Source organism: Microtus ochrogaster, chromosome 2 (assembly GCF_000317375.1).
Source record: "Microtus ochrogaster isolate Prairie Vole_2 chromosome 2, MicOch1.0, whole genome shotgun sequence".
NCBI lineage: Eukaryota > Metazoa > Chordata > Mammalia > Rodentia > Cricetidae > Microtus > Microtus ochrogaster.
The window spans coordinates 55011337-55030541 of NC_022010.1; the positions used below are offsets into that span (position 1 = coordinate 55011337).

Here is a 19205-nt window from a genome sequence, read left to right on the forward strand (position 1 = left end):
GAGAGAGAGAGAGAGAGAGAGAGAGAGAGAGAGAGAGAGAGAGAGAGAGAGAAAGAGGGGGGCGTGGGTGACTGCACAGGCCAGAAGAGGGTGTCCACTAAGACCAGAAGAAGGTAAGACAGGCATTTGTGAGCTGGCCAAGATGGGCTCTGGCAACTCCACTCCAGTCTTTTGCAGGAACCACATGTGCTCTTGACCTCTGAGTCATCTTTCCTAAACCACAGGCAACATTGCTAATGTGAAGAGGTGACACTATTTACCTACCTCAGTTGTGAATCCACTGGGGAAACATACTGACTCTTAAAACATTTAAACACATTTAAAAAGGGGGAGGGAGGAGAATTTCGCCCAATAATTTCAGGTGTGACAACTGTATGAAAAAATCAAGTTTGTGGTTAAGGTTGGAGACCCACCCTGAGGAGACTGATATTTATAGACCTAGTAAGCACATCATTTTAAAAAAGGAGGTAAAAAAGTCAAAATTTAATTTTGCATTCCAGCATCCCGTATACTAATGCTCTCTTGAGAACTAATTCAGTATAGGTAGAATGTTAGAATTAAGGAACACCACTCACATTCCTATTTAGAAATCTTTTCATGCCTTGTATGCATTTTGGAGCTTGATTCAAATGCACATGAAACAGGGTTATTCCAAAGGAGGAACCTAGAGGTCTCAGGGTGGTTTTCAGGATAGCCACACTTTATAATTCAAGAGCACTACTGTTAGCATTGAATAAATACTATGACTTTGAACACTTACCAACATGTCAAACTATTATCAATTTTATTTATCTCTAAATCACTACAACCCCAAAGGAATGTTTTAGACCCCTTCCTTAAAATATTCTTTATTTAGAAAGAAATATTATTTCATTTATTTATTTATTTATTTTTGTTTTTCAAGACAGGGTTTCACTGTAACTTTGGAGGCTGTCCTTGAACTAGCTCTTGTAGACTAGGCTGGCCTCAAACTCAGAGATCCACCTGGCTTTGCCTCCCAAGAGCTGGGGTTAAAGCCATGAGCCACCACCGCCTGGTGAAAACTTCTATTCTTTTAGGGTATATGTTTTGCCTGCATCTGTGTCTGTGTACTAAAAGACACAGTACCCCAGAAGAAGGTATTGCATGCCCTAGAATTAAAGTCAGATATAGGTATGGGCCACCATGTGGGCACTAGGAAGCAAATTCACGTCCTCTACAAGGGCAGCAGGTTTTCTTAGTTACTGAATCACCTACTTAGCCCCTCTAAATACCATCTGAATTTAAATGGTCCATAACTATGAAGAAGAACAAACTGTGCCCTGCGGCCTTTCTGGCCATTGGGCATCAATGTATAGGATGACTTTCACAGAAAGAAAATTTAAATCGTCAATTTAAGGCCAGAGATGGGACTCAGCTTGTAAAGTACTTGCTCAGCATGTACAAGATTCAGAGTTCAAGCCCCAGCATCACAGAACAGAAGTAGGAGTTCATTTCTATGGGTTTTGGAGCACTACCTGGTACATCTGTTCCCATCACGACCAAGGACATCAGGTCAGCCGTTTGAAATCAGCCATAGTGGAGGAGTTTTTAACACAGGAAGGGGAAAAAGGTGCAAACCTAGTTTTGCCCTACCCCCGAGGAGCTGTTAGATATTTATAAGCACATCGGTGATTGTAATAGAGTTACAGAGGCCCATACTGTTTGTTTAATCACCAGTTTACTATATGCAGAACAAAAGCCAAGTAACCATTTGTGAGCAAAATCTTACTAAAGCCATCAAAAAACATAGGATATGTATCGCGGCATAGATGAGTCTTGTCTTTCTGTTTTGAGACAATGACTTGGTATGTAGCTGAAGCTGGCTTGGAACTTGCATGTAGCTCAGACTGGCCTCTTGCTCACACTTCTCACGTCTTGGTTTGGTGTTTAGAGTGGTCGGGTGAAGGTGTGAACCACTACATAGGGTCACAAACCTATTTTGAACTTATTACAGCATAGACTCTTTCAGAAACCATATAAAAGAGGGGGGAAAGGTAGTTAGAAATGCCATCAGGAAAACAACTTAAAAAAAATAGTTTCGTGTGTCTATTCTGCTTGTGGTTATTTTTTTATTGCGGAACACATAAAACTAGCTAATTATTTTACTGACAGGGAACACAAATTCAATCTGTCAATATTATGGCAGGAATGGAAATCAGTCTTATTTTTATATTTTCAGAACAGCCATTTGCATATCTGTCTGCTGTCAGCCTTCCCCACTCGGTCTCCCTGCCCCCTCTCAACCACCCAGACGTCTATCATCACAGAGTCTGTGATTATCACCTCCTCTTTCCCATAGCACCCAGTCCCATCTAACATCCCTCAGGACATATCAGATGCATAACTTTACTCCATGAAGCATGTCCCACGGAACACTGGAAATAGATATCATGCTTCCTATTTTATCCCAATAAAGGTGGTAATATTAAATGTGCCCAAGACTTAAGTAACAACCAAGAATACACAGAGTAAGGTCAAGGGCGTTAATCCACGCCAACTTTACTCTCGCTGCTCCAAGGTGTCTGTGTGCAGCACCAGCAGCTGGGCTCTCGATAACCGCTAGACATTTTCGCTTACCTGAGGTTGAGAGGGGCTGGCAGTGAAGTGGAAGGCGACATTTGTCCTGAGAAACGTAAGGGGGAAAGTGAGAGAGAAAAAATGAGTTGGCAAGAAGAACTAGTTACTTAAAGGAGGGCCACGTTTTGAAGGACATTTGGTCCTGTGATCAGAAAAACTTCAAGGAGACTTTCTGTTTTCAACAATAAAGAACGATGAAGTTGGGGAAGAAGATTGCTTTCCCATCGGTAAACATCCATGAGGTCGTACCTCTATAAACACCTCATTTAGTTTTCTGGTTGCTTTTCTCTTTGGACTCTCTTAAGATATTCCAATCAAGTAATATAATCAATCAGGCTGGATCATGAGAAGCAGATAGCAAGGGAGGAAATGCAAGCTTAGGTCCTTTTGAATAATGTAGGTATCCCTTCACGATAATGTTAGTGGAGAACTGTGCTTTAAAAACAGGGTGGGGGAACAGATGGCCACTGTGGGACAATCAGTAGGGGTTGGAATACATTCTTTTTGCCCCAAACATCTCCCCGGTCTCCTGCAATACTTGCTGAAGTCTCCAAAATTTCACCCTCTTTTGGCTTTAGGCTTTGTCTTCTATGCCCATCCTTAATCCAGTGAAGCTATTCGATCTCGAAATAGAAATTGACTGTGAATTAGTCTCTCATGTACAGAGAGAGCCAGGATCCAGGCACAAAGGAAGGGAGAGAGCTAGAATTCCATTAAGAAGGAAGTTCTGAGCATCAGGTGCTGTCTGGTGTGAACATCTATGAAGTGGGTCAACGGGCTGGAAAACACAAACATGAGTGGGTTCTCTAGTGGAGCTGCTCCTTTGCACCTGCTCTTGGTGGCTCTGCCCTCAGTATTAGTATTGTAGACACTTGCTCAAGATCACCACACTTGAATCCCCAAGAAAGACACTCTCCCAATGCCCATTCCTCCTGGCATTGCTAAGTCTGAACCTGAACTTCGGGGTTCCTTCACCATCTTCATTCCCTAGAGCTCTCTGAAGACTTTCTTCCTACTCCCAATTTTCCTTTTTATAAAAATTAAATGACTTTTTTTTGAAAATATTTTACTTTTCACTTTTCTATACCAACCCCAGTTCCCTTTTTCGCCCCTTCTCCTGTCCCCCACCTCTCCCTTCCCATCTCCCCATCGACTCCTCAGAGGAGATAAGGCCTTCCTTGGGGAGTCAACAAGGTCTGGTATACCAACTTGAGGCAGGATCAAGCCCTCCCCCTCCCCGCCCCCTTATCAAGGTTGAGCAAGGGATCCTACCATAGGGAATGGGCTCCAAAAACCCAGTTCATGCACCCAGGATAGGTCCTGGTGCAATTGCCAGGACTCCTTCCCAACAGATCAAGTCACATAACTGCCACCCACATTCAGAGGATCTAGTTTGGTCCCATGCAGGTTGAAAACAAAACAACAAAACAAAAACAAAAACCCTCATTCCATATGCTATGAAATGCAAACCTAAATAAAGATTTAAATTTACACTGGGAAAAATTAAATAGTTTAAAACTTAACCATTTCTCTAGAAATGGCAGTCAAGACACGTGGGCAAGGTGCCCATAATAAGAGGCATTACTTAGAAGTCATAAAATTTGAGTGCTGTTTATAAAGATAATGGCTGTCATTGGTCTGGCATCTGAACTGAGCTCACAGAAACAGGTGCAATATTTATATGTTAACTTTTGGCATAAACAGCTACCCATGGGGCTGCTGGCTCTGCAGGAGCACAATAGTAAACTCTTGAACTCATGTCACCTAAAGATGCCAACATCACTGTCAAATGAAGTGCTACGTCCACTCTAGAGTCCACAGCCAGAGGAAAGACAGGCAGTGCTGTGCTGTTTATGGCCTGGGTAGGGGCATTTTAATGGGAAGTGTCACCTGCTGTTATGGGGCAACATGGAGCCTTCAACACTCTCAGAGGTCATGACTTTCTAGGTTAGCAATAGACAGACTGCGACTTTCTGAAGCAATCTGTGTGCTTCGACTAGAAATGTGGTTTTTATAAATGTTTCCCATGACTTGGATTCCAATTGGAATACTAATTCAACATAGACTTTCTTTGGGTTTTAGGTTTTGTTTGTTTTGGTTCCTTAAGTTTTATTGTCTTTAAGACAGTAACATTTAAGCCTTCTGGGTTTTGTGGCGTTAACAGTAGCTACAAAATAAACAGTGTGTGGTTGGGGATGGAACAGTATCGGCTGGCATGGCCCCGACGGAGGCCAGCAAGCTGTGGTTTATCAAAGGCCTTCCCTACTCAACAGCACAAAGCTAACTGAAATGGTACAGCAAGAAGCAACCAAGTTTCAATGTGTTTGTTTCGAAACTGAAACACAGGAAGCAAATGCTTAAGGCAAGAGACTACAACCTAGCTTTGTTCCCTGCTTTAGCTGTTAAAGGAAGCCGGGGAAGGGCAAAGAAACACACATGAGAGTCAAGAGAGGAGATTTAGATATGGATGATGGGGAAAGTCAAAGCAGAAGGGTGCTTGAGGGATGGAAGAAGAGAAGCAATAAAGACTTACAGAAGAGTAATAGAGAAGGAAGGAAAGATGGAGGATGGCGAGCAGAGACAAAGGTTCGTAGTTTTGAGTGAGGGGCCATAGTAGTCACAGGACCCTACACGGCTCCTATCGTGAGCTCTTGTCAGGGACAGTGGCTGTTCCACACCCACTTCGTTTGCAGAAGGAAATGTGGTTGTATTATTACTCGGCACCACGGATTCCCCATTCCCTGGGGTCTGCTGCCTGCCCACTGCCGACTGTTGTGAGCTCCCTTCCGACCACCCCACAGCCCTTCTTCCAGCCCTCCTGCTATCTCTCACCCTCCAGACTTCATCCTCCTGGTGTGTGCAGCCTCCCCCCCACATACCTGCGCCCCGCCCTTTCATCCTTTTTCTGGGACTTTGCTTCTACAAATATCAACTCTCTAATGAATCGACTTTACCTTCACTTAATAGGCTCCTGTCTTCATCAGTTCCAAATAACTGACAGACCAGTCCAACCAAGTTCTTCCTCTGCTCTCCTCACTCTCTCTCCCCCGCTCCTTCCCACCTCCCTCCCATCTGTGTGTACATGTCCTGTGAACCCCCACACATGGGAGACCAGAGGTCAGTCAGTGTTGAGTGTGTTTCTCTATTGCTATTCACCTCATTTTTCTAACTCTTTTATCCTTTGACAGTTTTGTAGCTGTGTACAATGTATGTTAAACGCCTGCCCCTCACTCTTTCCCTTCAATCCCTGTCTTCTCCCCAATAGATCTCCCTTCCAGTTTTAAGTTGTTTTTTTTTTTTTTAAAAAAAAAAAACTAGCCCACCAAGTATACTAAGTAATGCCGGCCAGCACATGGTTGTGGGGATAGCCACTGGGGTGTGGGCAGCCTGCTAGTGGCCACCTCTCAGAGAGAAGTGTCTTTCCCTTCTGTAACAGCTAACAGCTCCTCAGTTGGGGGTGGAGCCTCAAGCCTCCATGTTGGAAATTTTTAAAGATTAATTTTAATTTTAATTTATGTGTGTATGTGACTGTGTGGGTGTGTATCATAGGTGGAGGTGCCTCCAGAGGCCTAAAGAGGGTGTCAGAGTCCCTGGAATAGCCTCTAAAGTCACAGGTGGTTGTAAGCCGCCATGTTGAGTATGGGAATCAAACCTGCCCCCCCCTCCCAGAAGAGCAGTAAGCATTCTTAGGTGCTTCTGTAGTTTGAATGTAATTGTGCCCCCCCCCCAATAATCTCACAGGGAGTGGCACTAATAGGAGGTGTAGTTTTGTTGGAGTGGGTGTTATGGGAATTCATTCAGCCAATAGCCTTTTGGGTACCAGCCCACTAGGGGGTGGTCTGAGGTTCTCCATGTGGACTGATAAGCACAGACAAAAAGCGTGCCAGCTCTCTAGGGTGGTAGTTGGATTTCTGTTCGCAGCTTCCAGCGCCCACAGAGCTGCCTTTACTTCCCAAGTGCTAGAATTACAGGCATGTACCACCATGACAGGATAAACGTTTGATCATACAGACACATCTAGGATGATGATAATAAAATAATAATAAAAGAGATGAGATCGCTAAATTCCTCAAGATGCTTCGAAGTCTCTTCACATTGGCACTGGTTGTCGTTCTTTGCTGCTCAGACTCTTTTATCATCCTTTACCACTTCCTGCTGGCTACCCTCATCTTCATCGCCAGTAGGTCCCAGGCCTTAGCAGAGCCGTGTGCAGATGAGCCCCCACCCCGCCCAGTGTCCACTCTCCTTGGGGAAGCTGTTCCTCTGTCCCTCCTCTGACTCACGGCTCTTCATCTCTGCTAGTTTGCCCAGTTCCCTTTCAGCGTTCTGGAGAGTTCCAGCAGAGAATTTTCCTTTGTTTTATCTGGGTCAATTCCTTAATGGCCTGCAGGTCATCTTTCAGCTTCCTAGCTAGAGAAGATCCCTGCTGTCCACTCTTTATTTTGTCCTTTCGCCAGAAGTTTGCCAAGGCACCTGGGGTTTAGAGAGCACAGCAGCCCGAGCAATAGGAAGAGGAGGAATGCATGCTGGGTAACTGTACCTCCTGTCACTGTAATGGGGAGAGGTGGGGAAGTGCGCTCTGGTACCAAAGCACACATCTCTGCCGAAGAATGCTTCCCTTCTGTTTTTCCTCACTTATCTTGAGGCTCTATTGCAGTAGGGAATAGATAAGCAGCCCGGGACTCCACTTGGTCTGGACTGTGTCACCCTCTCCTAACAATGCACCCGGTACCCTTTTAGTTTAAGACCCTGTTCCTGCATGGAGTTGGGTGCACACTCTCCTCCAAACAAAAGTGTACGTTCCTTCTCCCCTTAATGATCATCCAGAATGGACAGTTTCTACTTAATTTTACTCTAGATAACTCTGAGTGTGAACACAGGGGTGTCCAATCAGGCCTGAATTATTTTTTGGCGCATGCACAATAAGGCAAACTGTGCCTTCTGAGTAAAGATTTGGGATGAATCCCCTGTCTACCATCTCAGGTCTTTGCATAGCTGGGCACGGTGTGATTGAGATCTGATGCATCATGAGAAAGGACATGCACGGTGACCAGAGGCTGACATCGTCTAGGCCTGTCAATAAAAATAGAACAACCTGTGATATGCCCTTATCAACCACTTCCTCCTTCTCTTGACCCCCATTAGCGCAGGCTCCAAATAATAACTGGGGTCTTTGAGCACTGTCTCTCACATGATCTTTGTCTTCGGACCACATATTTGTGATCTATATACTACTTGTTTGCTTTTGGATAGTTTTGTTGTTGTTGTTGCTGAGTCTTTCATCTTAATATACCAAACACAGTCAAAGCCCTTAGGAACAGACTGGCCCACAGCTTTGCCACACTTCAAGGGAACCACCTCCACACGGGACTGTTGGACCACGGTGTGTTGAGAGTCCAATGAATTCACAGGAGTTCATGGTGGGGATACACCTTGTTGGAAATGTTGTAAGTCATGACATCTGACATTCCCCATAGAGCAAAGAACATAGCTGAAGATCAGAAAGTATCGGATTCTAGCCAAGTTTCAGTAACTTAGAACTTTGAAGTGCTTTCTAACCCAAGGAGAGAGGGAGAGGTGACTAACTGGGACCAGGTCCTGTGTGAAGCAACTCCTGCTTGAGACTGGCCACACAGTCACAAACGTTCAATCTTCATTCCCTCGAACAAAATGTGATGTCGTTCTTGACCCGCCCATTCCCCCCCCCCCCCCCCCCCTTCAGATTCATTCAATTTTGTGTATTTCAGCTCTTACACTCTTCAAGACCCTTTCCCACTTTCACCTTGGCCATCACGGCAGCCTCCTAATGTCTCTGCAGCCAACACTGCCTCCTGCAGTCCGCTCTTCACACAATGAATGGCGCATGTGGACAACTGAGTTCTCAATGTCCTACCATGTCCCTCCTACCCCACGATCCAGTGGCAGCCTGTTCCTATAGCGCCCCCCTCCCACTGCTCCCTGCCTACAACTGTGGCCTCTAGGGACACAGAGTGGTCCATCGCTGTTGGGAGCTGCTGGGAAGATGGTGTTTGTGTGTGTGTGTGTGTGTGTGTGTGTGTGTGTTTGTGTGTGTGTGTATGTGTGTGACAGGAGCGGGAGGAATACTTAGAGGCAGAAGCGTCTTATTTTAAAATCTGAATGTGAATAGATCAGTGCCTTGTGCAATGGAGAAGCATATTTAGGGAGGATGGATTTAAGCAGAAAGAAGAAAGAATGTGTTATGAGGAGAAGAACTTAAAAGAGGAAGCCAGGAGCAGAATTCAGGCTTGATTTTGCCTTTCTGTTTTTGTGAATTTGGACATGGACAGCATCTCTGGACCTCAGAGTTGGGTGCGGTGATGCATACCCCTAGTCACAGCTTCTTAGGAGGCAGGGATATGAGGACGGCTTGAGCCTAAACGTCCAAGGCTAGCCTGGCAGCATAGGCAGACCCTGGTCTCAGCTAAGACCAACCGAAGCCTCTGGACATCAGCGAAATGTGTTCTGTATGATTCTAGGCTGCCATTCTGAACTGTGTGGCAGAAACTGCCGTGTCAGAGTTAATTCTCCATAGTTGGAGCCTGGTTCTTATCACAGTCCTCATCTGGACCCCATGACCACCAGCTTCTGGGTTTCTGGGTCACTGGCCAAGTTAGTGAATCGAGAAGGAAAGAAAACACACATAGCTCAGCCACCGCCTCTTTTCAGGCTAATCTTCACTGCATCCAAGCTCTCCTAACTCTGTGTTTCCTTCTGTTCGCAAGGTCTGTTTGATGACCCAATGTCATATTACCCGAAGTGAAAACAGAAAACAAACGTGGCAGAATAGATTTGCAAGTCATTCATTAACACTTGCACAGAGCTGCGACCCAATGACTTCCGTTTCACAGTGTTCTTTCCCTGGGGACCAAATTACCTCACTAAGTATCAGCACTGCAATTCACAGAGGTCAAAGCCAGCTGACAGCAACAGATCAAAGGTACCACCGGCAAAGGCAAGGCTTCCCTGAAGGTTCAAGTTGAGCTCTCTGTTGAAGCCATGCTCAGCTCATCTTTAAAGATGGCTGCTGGGCTGAATATCTGCAGGCAAAGCAGCAGAAAGCAAAAGCCATGTGCACTTGCTTACCGGAGCTGGAAGTGTTTGATTTTGGTGACCAGCAGCTGGTAGTGGGCACCGTGAGGAGCCATGGATGCTACATCTACAAAGATCAGTTGCTGCAGAGGGCCCGTCTCATTGGTTGCTTTTGATGGACAAAGAGTGCGACTGACTTCCTGGTAGTTGTAGCTCCGCTGGTATCTGCAGAGGTGGGTGTGGACAGCATCAGCAAGGAGATGCAGTGAACAGGGCCAGGGAGAATGATACCTTACTCCACTCCTCTCTAACCTGGCTTGAAGTCCAGTTTCAGGCTAGATCTGTGGACAGCAAACCTAGGGCACCTGTTGTTGGCATCTGTTATCTGACAGGGACATAGGGACTGCTATGTCCTGGCCAGTATACTTAGCAGTTTTACATCACATTAAGCCAGACACCCCAAGTTATTCAATGAAAAGCACCAAAATTCACAAGAGGAACTCTCCTTGTTAAACAACCAATAAAGGCTCCTCTCTCTCTCTCTTTCTCTTTCTCTCTCTCTCTCTCTCTCTCTCTCTCTCTCTCTCCAATTTCACTGATTTCAAGTCAAAACTATCAGAATTAGTATTTAACCCTCAAATTCCTGAACCTTTAAAAAAAAAAACCCACATCATAACACCTCAGTAGGTGCTCATTTCTCTATGCTTTCTGGGCTCTGAATGGAGGCCACAATGCCTCAATGAACTCTTCTAGGCAAATTAGGGACAAAATCGTCTCCTCTACGAGGACAGGGACTCCTGTTATTCTTCACGGTGTCTTCCCAAACTTAGCTCTGCCCTGTGGGCACTGCTGTCTGAAGGACACAGGTAAGAGAGGCGTTCTGAAGAATGGGTTTGGTGCTGCTCTTATATGGACTGCCAGGCCTAACCCACTATGGATATGGAAGGATCCATTTTCCAAATAGGGGGTGGGAGTAGAATATTATGATATATTTTAAGTAGCATAAATTCTCCCAGGTGCTGAGAATCTAGACGGAATGCTTGATCTGAAATCCAGAGAGAATGGAAATGCATAGCACTGAGCAGTCTGGTGCAGGCATTCATTGCTTGTATTTGGGGTGCACTAATCTGACATTTCCACCTCTGAGTTCTCTTCCGGCTAAGACAAAAGAAAGCAAAGTAATAATAATAATAATAATAATAATAATAACAACAACCCCATCTAAGTCTAAGGACATTGAAGAATGCCAACTGTAGTGATGCTACTTGAGCAGAGAATACTTACAGTCCTTGGAAGAGCAGAGGAACCTGCCAGGACAGCACTGCTTTCTGCTGGCGGACCACGACGAGGACTGGGTAGTCCAGGTTCTCAGAGGAGCTGTTCACATGCACTCGCACCGCTGTCACCTGTGAGGCAGGCGAACGCAAGCTCGTTGATTCCTGACGTTTCTGCTCATGACAGGCGACCCAAATGCCCCAGTTGTCCTCGACTCTTCATAGGCTATCCAGAGAGGGCCTCAACCCCCACCACACATTGAAGTTGCCCTCGGAGATTCTAATAATTGATGCCTGGACACAGTTTGCATAAAACTCTGATTCGATTATGCTCGGATGAGACCAGTTATGGGGCCTTCAAATCGTAAGCTGAGGAGCGGGGGCTGAGCAGTCAGCTTAAGGCTTGAAGAAGAGCTCCAGGAGGGGATAAAAATCATCTCAATGGACTCTTTTCTTATTTATAAATAAGAAATTTATAAATTTATAAGATATTTATAAATAAGAAACTATAAATGCAAATACAATCAAAATCACAAACATTTCCCAAACTGCCTCACAGTCTCCAAAACTCCCAGCTGATGGCAAACTGGGTATGGTAAATCATTGTGATCATTTTGTTTCCTTTTTTGTTAATAGCCTAAGAGATGGGCTGCTGCTTGCCATCCAACTGCAGCAAGCCCTGTAGGGCTGAGTCCTGCCTGCTCCAGGGTAAGTCTCTAACAAGCCCTTCTACACCAGCAGCACGCCACTCTGCCTGAGAGCACACAGCACACCGAGCGAGTCTCCATCTTGCTGAAGATGGGAAGCTAAGTCTGATTCTGAGGTTTTGGTGTTTTCCTTAAGACTCTTACAGTACCATATAAAATACAGAAGATGATAAAGGAAAATACAGAAGAGTAAAAGAAAAAAAAATAAAACCTGACATTTTTACGTAGGAATGTATTATTGCCTTTATGTCCTCTTGAAAGTTTCTTTATCAGGGGGCCAGTCAAATGGCTCGTCAGGTAGTTCAGTGGCTAAGCAACCCCAGGATCCAAGTAAAATCCTGGGTGGACCAAGTTTCCTTTAGGAGATGGAGACAGGAGACCTCGGGGCAGGCTGCTAGAGAGACTAGCTAAGTCAGTTTTCCATTTGATGCCCCCTTAGTGAATAAACTGGATGAGATATGAAGGCTGTCTCTCATCTACAACCTCCAGGCCTCCAGATACAAACATGTGCACACACACACACACACAGAAGGAGAGAGAGACAGACAGACAGAGACAGAGACACACAGAGAGAGATAGGGAGAGAGACAGAGACACAGAGAAAGACAGGGAGAGAGAGACAGAGACACAGAGAAAGACAGAGAAACACACAGAGAGACAGAGACACAGAGAGAGACAGGGAGAGAGAGACAGAGACACAGAGAGAGACAGAAACACACAGAGACAGACAGACAGAGACTGCAAAAAATAAAAAAGCAAGTCCCAAGTTGAATCTTGCAGACCTGCCACATTCCAAGCGCAGGCTGAGAGGAAACAGGCTAGCCTGCGCATTGCATCCAGTGCTTAGTTCCCTGGATTCTTCCCAATCAAGCAAGCCACTGCTTCACATTGTTAATGTTAGCACAGGGGAAGAGTAATTTATTAATTTGATAAGAAGTGCTTGTTCCTGAGGGAGCATTTTCTGTGCTTACACCGTTTCCATGGAAATTGTGTTGCAGCTGATGCTGTACTTCTAGGGCAGCCCTCCTCTTTGTTAAACTCTGGGACTCCCACAGGCCTCTCAAATGCCACATGGCTGCATGGAATCTCCCACTCCCTTCACTCCTAATTTTATTTTATTTACTTATTTTAATGAATGGCTCCATCATGCAGCTATTCATGTAAGCTTGAAACCCGAGGGTCCTGCTTGGTCCCTACTTCTGCCACTTCTAACTCCTTCATTCTGTTCTTCTCCAGGCCTCCCTCCCTGCCGATGCTAAGCTCAGCCCTCAAGGCCCTCTCGACAGCCTCCTATTGATTCCTTCAGTGCTGCATCCCTTACGTCGTCAGTGTCGTCTGTCATTCTCCATGTCAAAGACCTTCAATGGCTCTGAAAAATTTTCAGTCTTATGCCAAAGTAACAATGGTGTAGGAGGTCCTTCTGTCTTTCTGTTGCTTTCATTGGTTAATAAAGAAACTGCTTTGGGCCTTTTGATAGGGCAGAATTTAGGTAGGCAGGAAAGACAGACTGAATGCTGGGAGAAAAAGGGGCAGAGAGAGAGCTGCCATAGAACTGCCAGAGTCAGACATGCTGAATCTTCCCCAGTAAGCCACTGCCACATGGCGATATACAGATTACTAGAAATGGGTTAAATTAAGATGTAAGAATTAGCCAATAAGAAACTAATGAGAGCTAATGGGCCAAGCAGTGTTTTAATGAATACAATTTCTGTGTTGTTATTTTGGGGCTAAGCTAGCTGGGTGGCCTGGACGAACAAGCAGTACTTCCTTCTAATATAACAAGAAAACTATAATAAATAGTTATGAATCATTAAGCTTTGATAACTACTGACAAATGTATTTTATTTTATTCACGCTTTCTATTTCCACACATTCCTTCACTGTATTCTGAAAAACACACACACACATACATATACATATTATTTAATCATCAAATAGCTTAAGGAATATCTCTAAGAGATTAGAGCCTCCTTAACGGAATCCATAAACAGGGCTAGAGAGAGGCTCAGCAGTTAAGAGCACTTGATATTCTTGTAGAGGACCCAGGTTTGGTTCCCAGCATCCATATGGCAGCTCTCAACTGTCCGTAACTTCACTTCTGGGGATCTAATGCCCTCTTCTGGCTTCCAAGGGCACCAGGCATGCACATGATACACAGACATATAGAGAAACATATAAACACAATTAAAAATTAATAAATCTTTAAAAAATGTAAACAGTATGACCTCACTAACTACCATTTTAACTCTTTTAATTTATCTGATATTTATGTAGTGTTTGTAGCTTTTCAATTGTTTTAGAAATCGAATTTTCACGCTTCATTGTAAGGCAGCAATTCTAGCCTCCTCTCATCTGAGGGAGGTTTCTGATCCAGCTGATCAAGAACAAGTCTAAAACCATACATTTCTAGCAAATACTGGTGGGTGGCTGAAGTATGTGGCCTGGGGCCTACCCTTTGGAGGTATACATTCCAAAGCCATCTACTGATCTACCGCATGAGCCTATGTGTCATGGTGAGATCCCCGACAATGAGCTCAGCATTGCTACAGCAGTCTGGACGCTGTTGTTGGGACTAAGTGTCCAGCACAACAGATGCATCATGGCTGTATTATGCCCCTCGGCGCTCAACCATCTCCAAGCCCTGATCTTCCTGGTCTAGCTTTCGTAATCCACTTGCTTTTCTCCATTATTTAATAATGGCCTTACAAGCTGTGATAAAAACAAACTCAGAGATACTGACATAATAAATTGCACAAAAGATAACAGAGTGGGAGTTGCGCGACACTGGGCAGCCTTGCAAGACGAGCAGATAATATATACCCAGAGGAGAGGATCAAGAGCCTTGCTCAAAATCTGTTCTGCCTTTCCGAAAGCTAATGAGCAGCTGAGAAAATTGGATTATGCCTACTGCAGGGAAGTAGGCTGTGTGAAGATAAAGCCCAGTGAAGGGTAGATACTGACCGTGCTGAATGGACCCCGACACCTTGGAATAGAGCATTCTCAAAGCCTACCATTTTCTCCTTCTGCTTCCACTTGTTTCCATGACAAAAAGAGTACTTTTATTACAGAGATTGTGTTTCTTCCTGTATTTGCTACAAGCATGGAATCACTTTATAAGCAGGAGAATTGTGCAAGTATTTTTGCCTCTGGTAGTATATAGATCATGTTTATGAAAGCTCTGAGACCCCCTTTTTAATCATCTATGTCAGCAGGGAGAAGCTCAAATTTGGAGGTGGTACATTTTTCTTGCATATAAAGGATAAAAGTGAGTTTAATTCTAATTTGACTTTCTTTTTGCTAAAGTAATGAAACTGCAGCTCTATTGCACGAAATCTCAGGTTCAGATATAGAGGCTGTTGTCTTCCATCATTAAACATACCAGTGTATGCCCCTCCGACCTTGAACATCAGGTTCTACTTGTAAAACGGCTATAGAGTGTTTGCGGATAGTCCCTTTGCTAACGTGTAACGGCTTCGCCAACTCTGTTGTGCTCACCAGGTTTTATCTGCTGCTGTTCAGCTACTCCCATTCTTCTTTTCTCCCTTCCCACCCATGCTCCCAATAGTCACCGAGCATAGACACTTGATACGGGATTCCCCTCTGTATGTTGTGAATGTTTTATTACCATTGGTCAATAAAGAAGCTCCTTCGGCTTATGGTAGGACAGAATAAAGCCAGGTGGGAAATCCAAACAGAGATATATATAGAGAGAGTAGATGGAGTCAGGGAGACCCCACGTAGCTGCCAAAGGAGAAGGACGCTAGAAGCTTCCTGGTAAGCCACAGCCTTGTGGTGATACACAGATGAATAGAAATGGGTTAATTTAAGAGATAAAAGCTAGCTAGTAATAAGCTTGAGCCATTGGCCAAAAAGTGTTATAATTAATATAATATAGTTTCTATGTGATTATTTGGATCTGGGCAGCTGGGAAATGAACGAGCAATGTCTGCTTGCAGACACTGACCCAGGAGCCCCAGTAGGGACTGGGGATATACCAAAGGAAACCTTTCCACAAAGAAGGCATGGCACCTCATCAGAGTGTGGTAATGAGCTGTGGGCTCACACAATGCCTCCCCAATGGGTAAGTCAGCCAAGACTAGAGGCAGGCCAGTCACTTTTGAATCAATGGAGGTGGTTCTTCCACACAAACTCTGCTATTGCCTCACTGGTGTATACAATTTTTATGTTCAGTGTTAGAAAACATCTGTCTGGGCAGATGACAGGGAGACCATCTATCCAGCTGTGTCACTTATAACTGAGAATCCCGAGACACAGAGGTGCTGTGACTTTGCCAAAGATACTCAGGTGCTGAAGAAGCATGGCAGCAACTCAGCTGCCCCAAATGCTTGGTTAGAGTATACTGCCTTCACCATTCTAAATCATCCACTCCGGCAAGCACCACTGTGAATCTTGTATTATTCCACTAGAAAACCAAGATGTTATAGAAGAACCATACATGATGCGATGAGATAGCTGCATGCTAGGACATACATGTACATTGGCAACAGACTGGTATTTTAAATAGATAAAGAACTTGTAATAAGCAAAACCCCCAAGCAATGGAAAATTGGAGTAAAGTTGTGTGGTGTTTTGAATAGAAATGACCCCATAGTACAGGTTCATTTATTTGAATTCTTGGTTATTATGGAATGTTGTTAAATGACAGAGGTTAGGAAAGGTGTCCTTGTTGGAGGAGGTGTGGCCTTGTTGGGTGGACTTTGGAGTTTCAAATGCTCAAGCCCAGTCCATTTCTCTCTGTCTTTCTTCTGCCTTTGGGTCCAGATACCTAACTCTCTGCTCCTCCCTAACACCTTGTCTGCCTGCATGCTGCCATGATGACAAAGAACTAAACCTCTGAACTGTAAGCCAGCCCCAGTTAAATGCTTTCCTTTATAAGAATTGCCGTGGTTATGATGTTTCTTCACAGCATTAGAACACTGACTAAGACAGGATGTAAGCAGCTTCTAAAGAAGGAAGAATGCCCCAAAAACATACGAAAACACATTCAGCACTTTAGACTCCTCATAGAGACAAAGTCTCAAATGTATGCCCTTACCAGGCTTGCAAGCTATCGAGAAAGTCAGGAACTCTTGCATGCTGCTAATAAAAGTGTTGTACCATAACAATACTTCATGAAGCAAGTTGAAAATAGGAATCAGAGTTGAAGATGAATTATCTTCCCACTCCTAAGTTTATAGACAAGAACTCCAACACAAGTGCACACACACCCACACATGAAATCTTGAATAAGAAGGTTCACTGCAAGCGAATGAAACAAAAGTAAGCTATGCAACAGAGGAAGAAAAAAAATACCACTGCAAGAGGAGGCTAGACACTGGAAAAGTGAATGACAGGAATACGGATCAGTGCAGACAACGCTCACAAAGATGAACTGAGAGAGAGCAGGTGGACAAGGGAGTCACATTTCATAATCCCTTTTAGGTGAACTTTGAAGGTAAGGAAAACTATGCTATATGTATGTATGTGTGTGTGTATACATATATATGTATTTAATAAAATATACCTACATGAAAAGAATAAATATCAAATATGAGAAGCTAGAATCCATAAACTTGAAAGAATCTGAGACTTTACCCCATTGGCCATGTTCAACAATACTAGGAAAAGACAAAATTTCCCCATTGGAGATAAAAGACCTGTTACCACACACAATATTAGCATTATTGCTCCTTGCCCAGTATTCTGAACGAGACACGAATAGCCCAAATGGATGCCTATGTGCATGCAGTAAGTTGCTCTACAGGAGAGGAACCCCACGATCAGAGTGTCTAAATATTTTACAACAGGCAAGAAACCTGCTTGCCATTGTTTAGCTCCAGAGGGAGGCATTGTAAGCTTTTTGATATTATTTGCTAAGCAAATATCCTTAAAATCACGAAAAAAAAAAGGAGAAAAATTTTCAACCAACCCTTTCATGCAAGAGACCCATGAAGGACTGTCTCACACAGCGCCTTCTTAAAGGGATGGCTGGAAAGGACAAAGGTGATGATAAACAAAGGCATTCTAGTCTCTGTCTCACACTGAGTCTTTGCACAAATGTTTGTCTCATTCTTTTCTCTACTTGAATGTTTATCTACTGTGCTTTGTAATAACAGAAAGAAGCCTGACATTCTGGCCTTTGTGTTTGCTTCCCGCCGAGCAAAGGAGCCCCAGATGAAGCTTGGCTTGTGGGCAGCAGCAGCGGCTTAGGCTGGATTCAGCATGGGTAGATTCGAGTCCTGGGATGACCATAACAAAATATCCCAAACCAGGTGCTTCAGATAATAGGGATTTATTCTTTCCCATTTCTGGGACCTTAAGACCAAAGTGAAGGAGGCAGCAGGGCCTTACTCCCTCTGAGACGCAGGTATATACAGGTAGAGTCCTTCTTTGCCATCCCTTCACTCACAGCTCCATGATCTTCCTGCACCCCTCCCCTCAGCTGGCAGACTTTGCACGCCTCCGTACCTTCACATACTTTTTTGTTTTCTGTTCACATTTTCCTCTTCTCTAGGGGTCCCAGCCATCCTGGGGTAGGTCCCATCCTAATGATGTCATCTTAACTGACCACACAGGCCAAGATCTACTTTCAAATAAGTTCAGGCTCACAGGTTCCTTGGCCATGAGATCACAACATAATTTTCTGGAACAACAGATCAACCCAGAACTTTAGATTCATAGAATTTAAACGCAGCAAGTCATTCCTCCGGACTCCACCTTTAATGCTGACTGTACTCATCGGTTGTTATAAGAAATTAAAATGGACCCCAGACCTGAAGGAGCCCTGGGCAGACAGAGCCAGGTAGATGGCATGTGTGACCTTACCCTCCCTTAGTTTTTAAGTGGCTTGCTGTCGTTGACTATATGAAAGAGAAAGGAAACTTAAAGATAATCAATCAAGAGCTGCAAACTAACTCATAGAAGAAGCGGCAATCCGTCAAGTGTTTCCGTTCCTTCCTCAGGTCCTTTGATGGAACACCTGAACCACTTCTACTTTGGATCCGGCAAATTGGAAACAGCCATCAGCTTCACTAACCTCTCTAGTCCTGTTTTGTGTCTCAGCTTGCCCAGCAACATGACCAACACTCTTGGAGGGTCACAGCTGGGTGATGAAGACAAGACCCCTGAGATAGTTCATATGTGATTTGTGTGAGAAGGCTAACCCCAAGTAACGCAGCCTTCAGGCCCGAGCCCTGTTCCCCTAGAGGGCAAAGCACCACCTTCTGAGGGTGTCCTTGCCACGCTTCCCTTACCTGTGGTCGGACCCACTGCCTCAGTCACAGCGTGCTTCAGCGTCAAACCGACCCCTGTGACGGTTATGTAGGACTTGTTAAAAGTCTGCCAGCAAAGTTCAGCTTTGGCAACGATCTTTTCCACTCTTGGGACGCAGTGAAGAAAGATGTGGAGATCTGGGTTTTATTTATGTATTTATTTTTATGGCACTAACATCTGTGTGGCCTTGAACAAATTGCTTTCAAATTTCTGGATGAAATATAGCGTGAGAACCACGACAGCCAGACTCTTCACTTCCCTGGGTAGTGTCACCAATTGTGTGTCAGACGGTGTGAGGCAGTGT

General features: G+C 44.4%; 1 protein-coding gene across 1 annotated transcript in view; it reads right to left on the reverse strand.

Moving 5' to 3' along the window:
• The window catches only part of Sidt1 (SID1 transmembrane family member 1), an 89873-nt gene that overhangs the window by 47571 nt on the left and 23097 nt on the right, over positions 1 to 19205 (reverse strand). Inside the window, exons 2-4 of the mRNA XM_013351839.2 lie at positions 10933 to 11054; positions 9703 to 9873; positions 2599 to 2644 (exon numbers count right to left, since the gene is read on the reverse strand). Coding sequence (XP_013207293.1) covers positions 2599 to 2644; positions 9703 to 9873; positions 10933 to 11054 — 339 coding nt within the window. The remainder of the gene's footprint in view (positions 1 to 2598; positions 2645 to 9702; positions 9874 to 10932; positions 11055 to 19205) is intronic.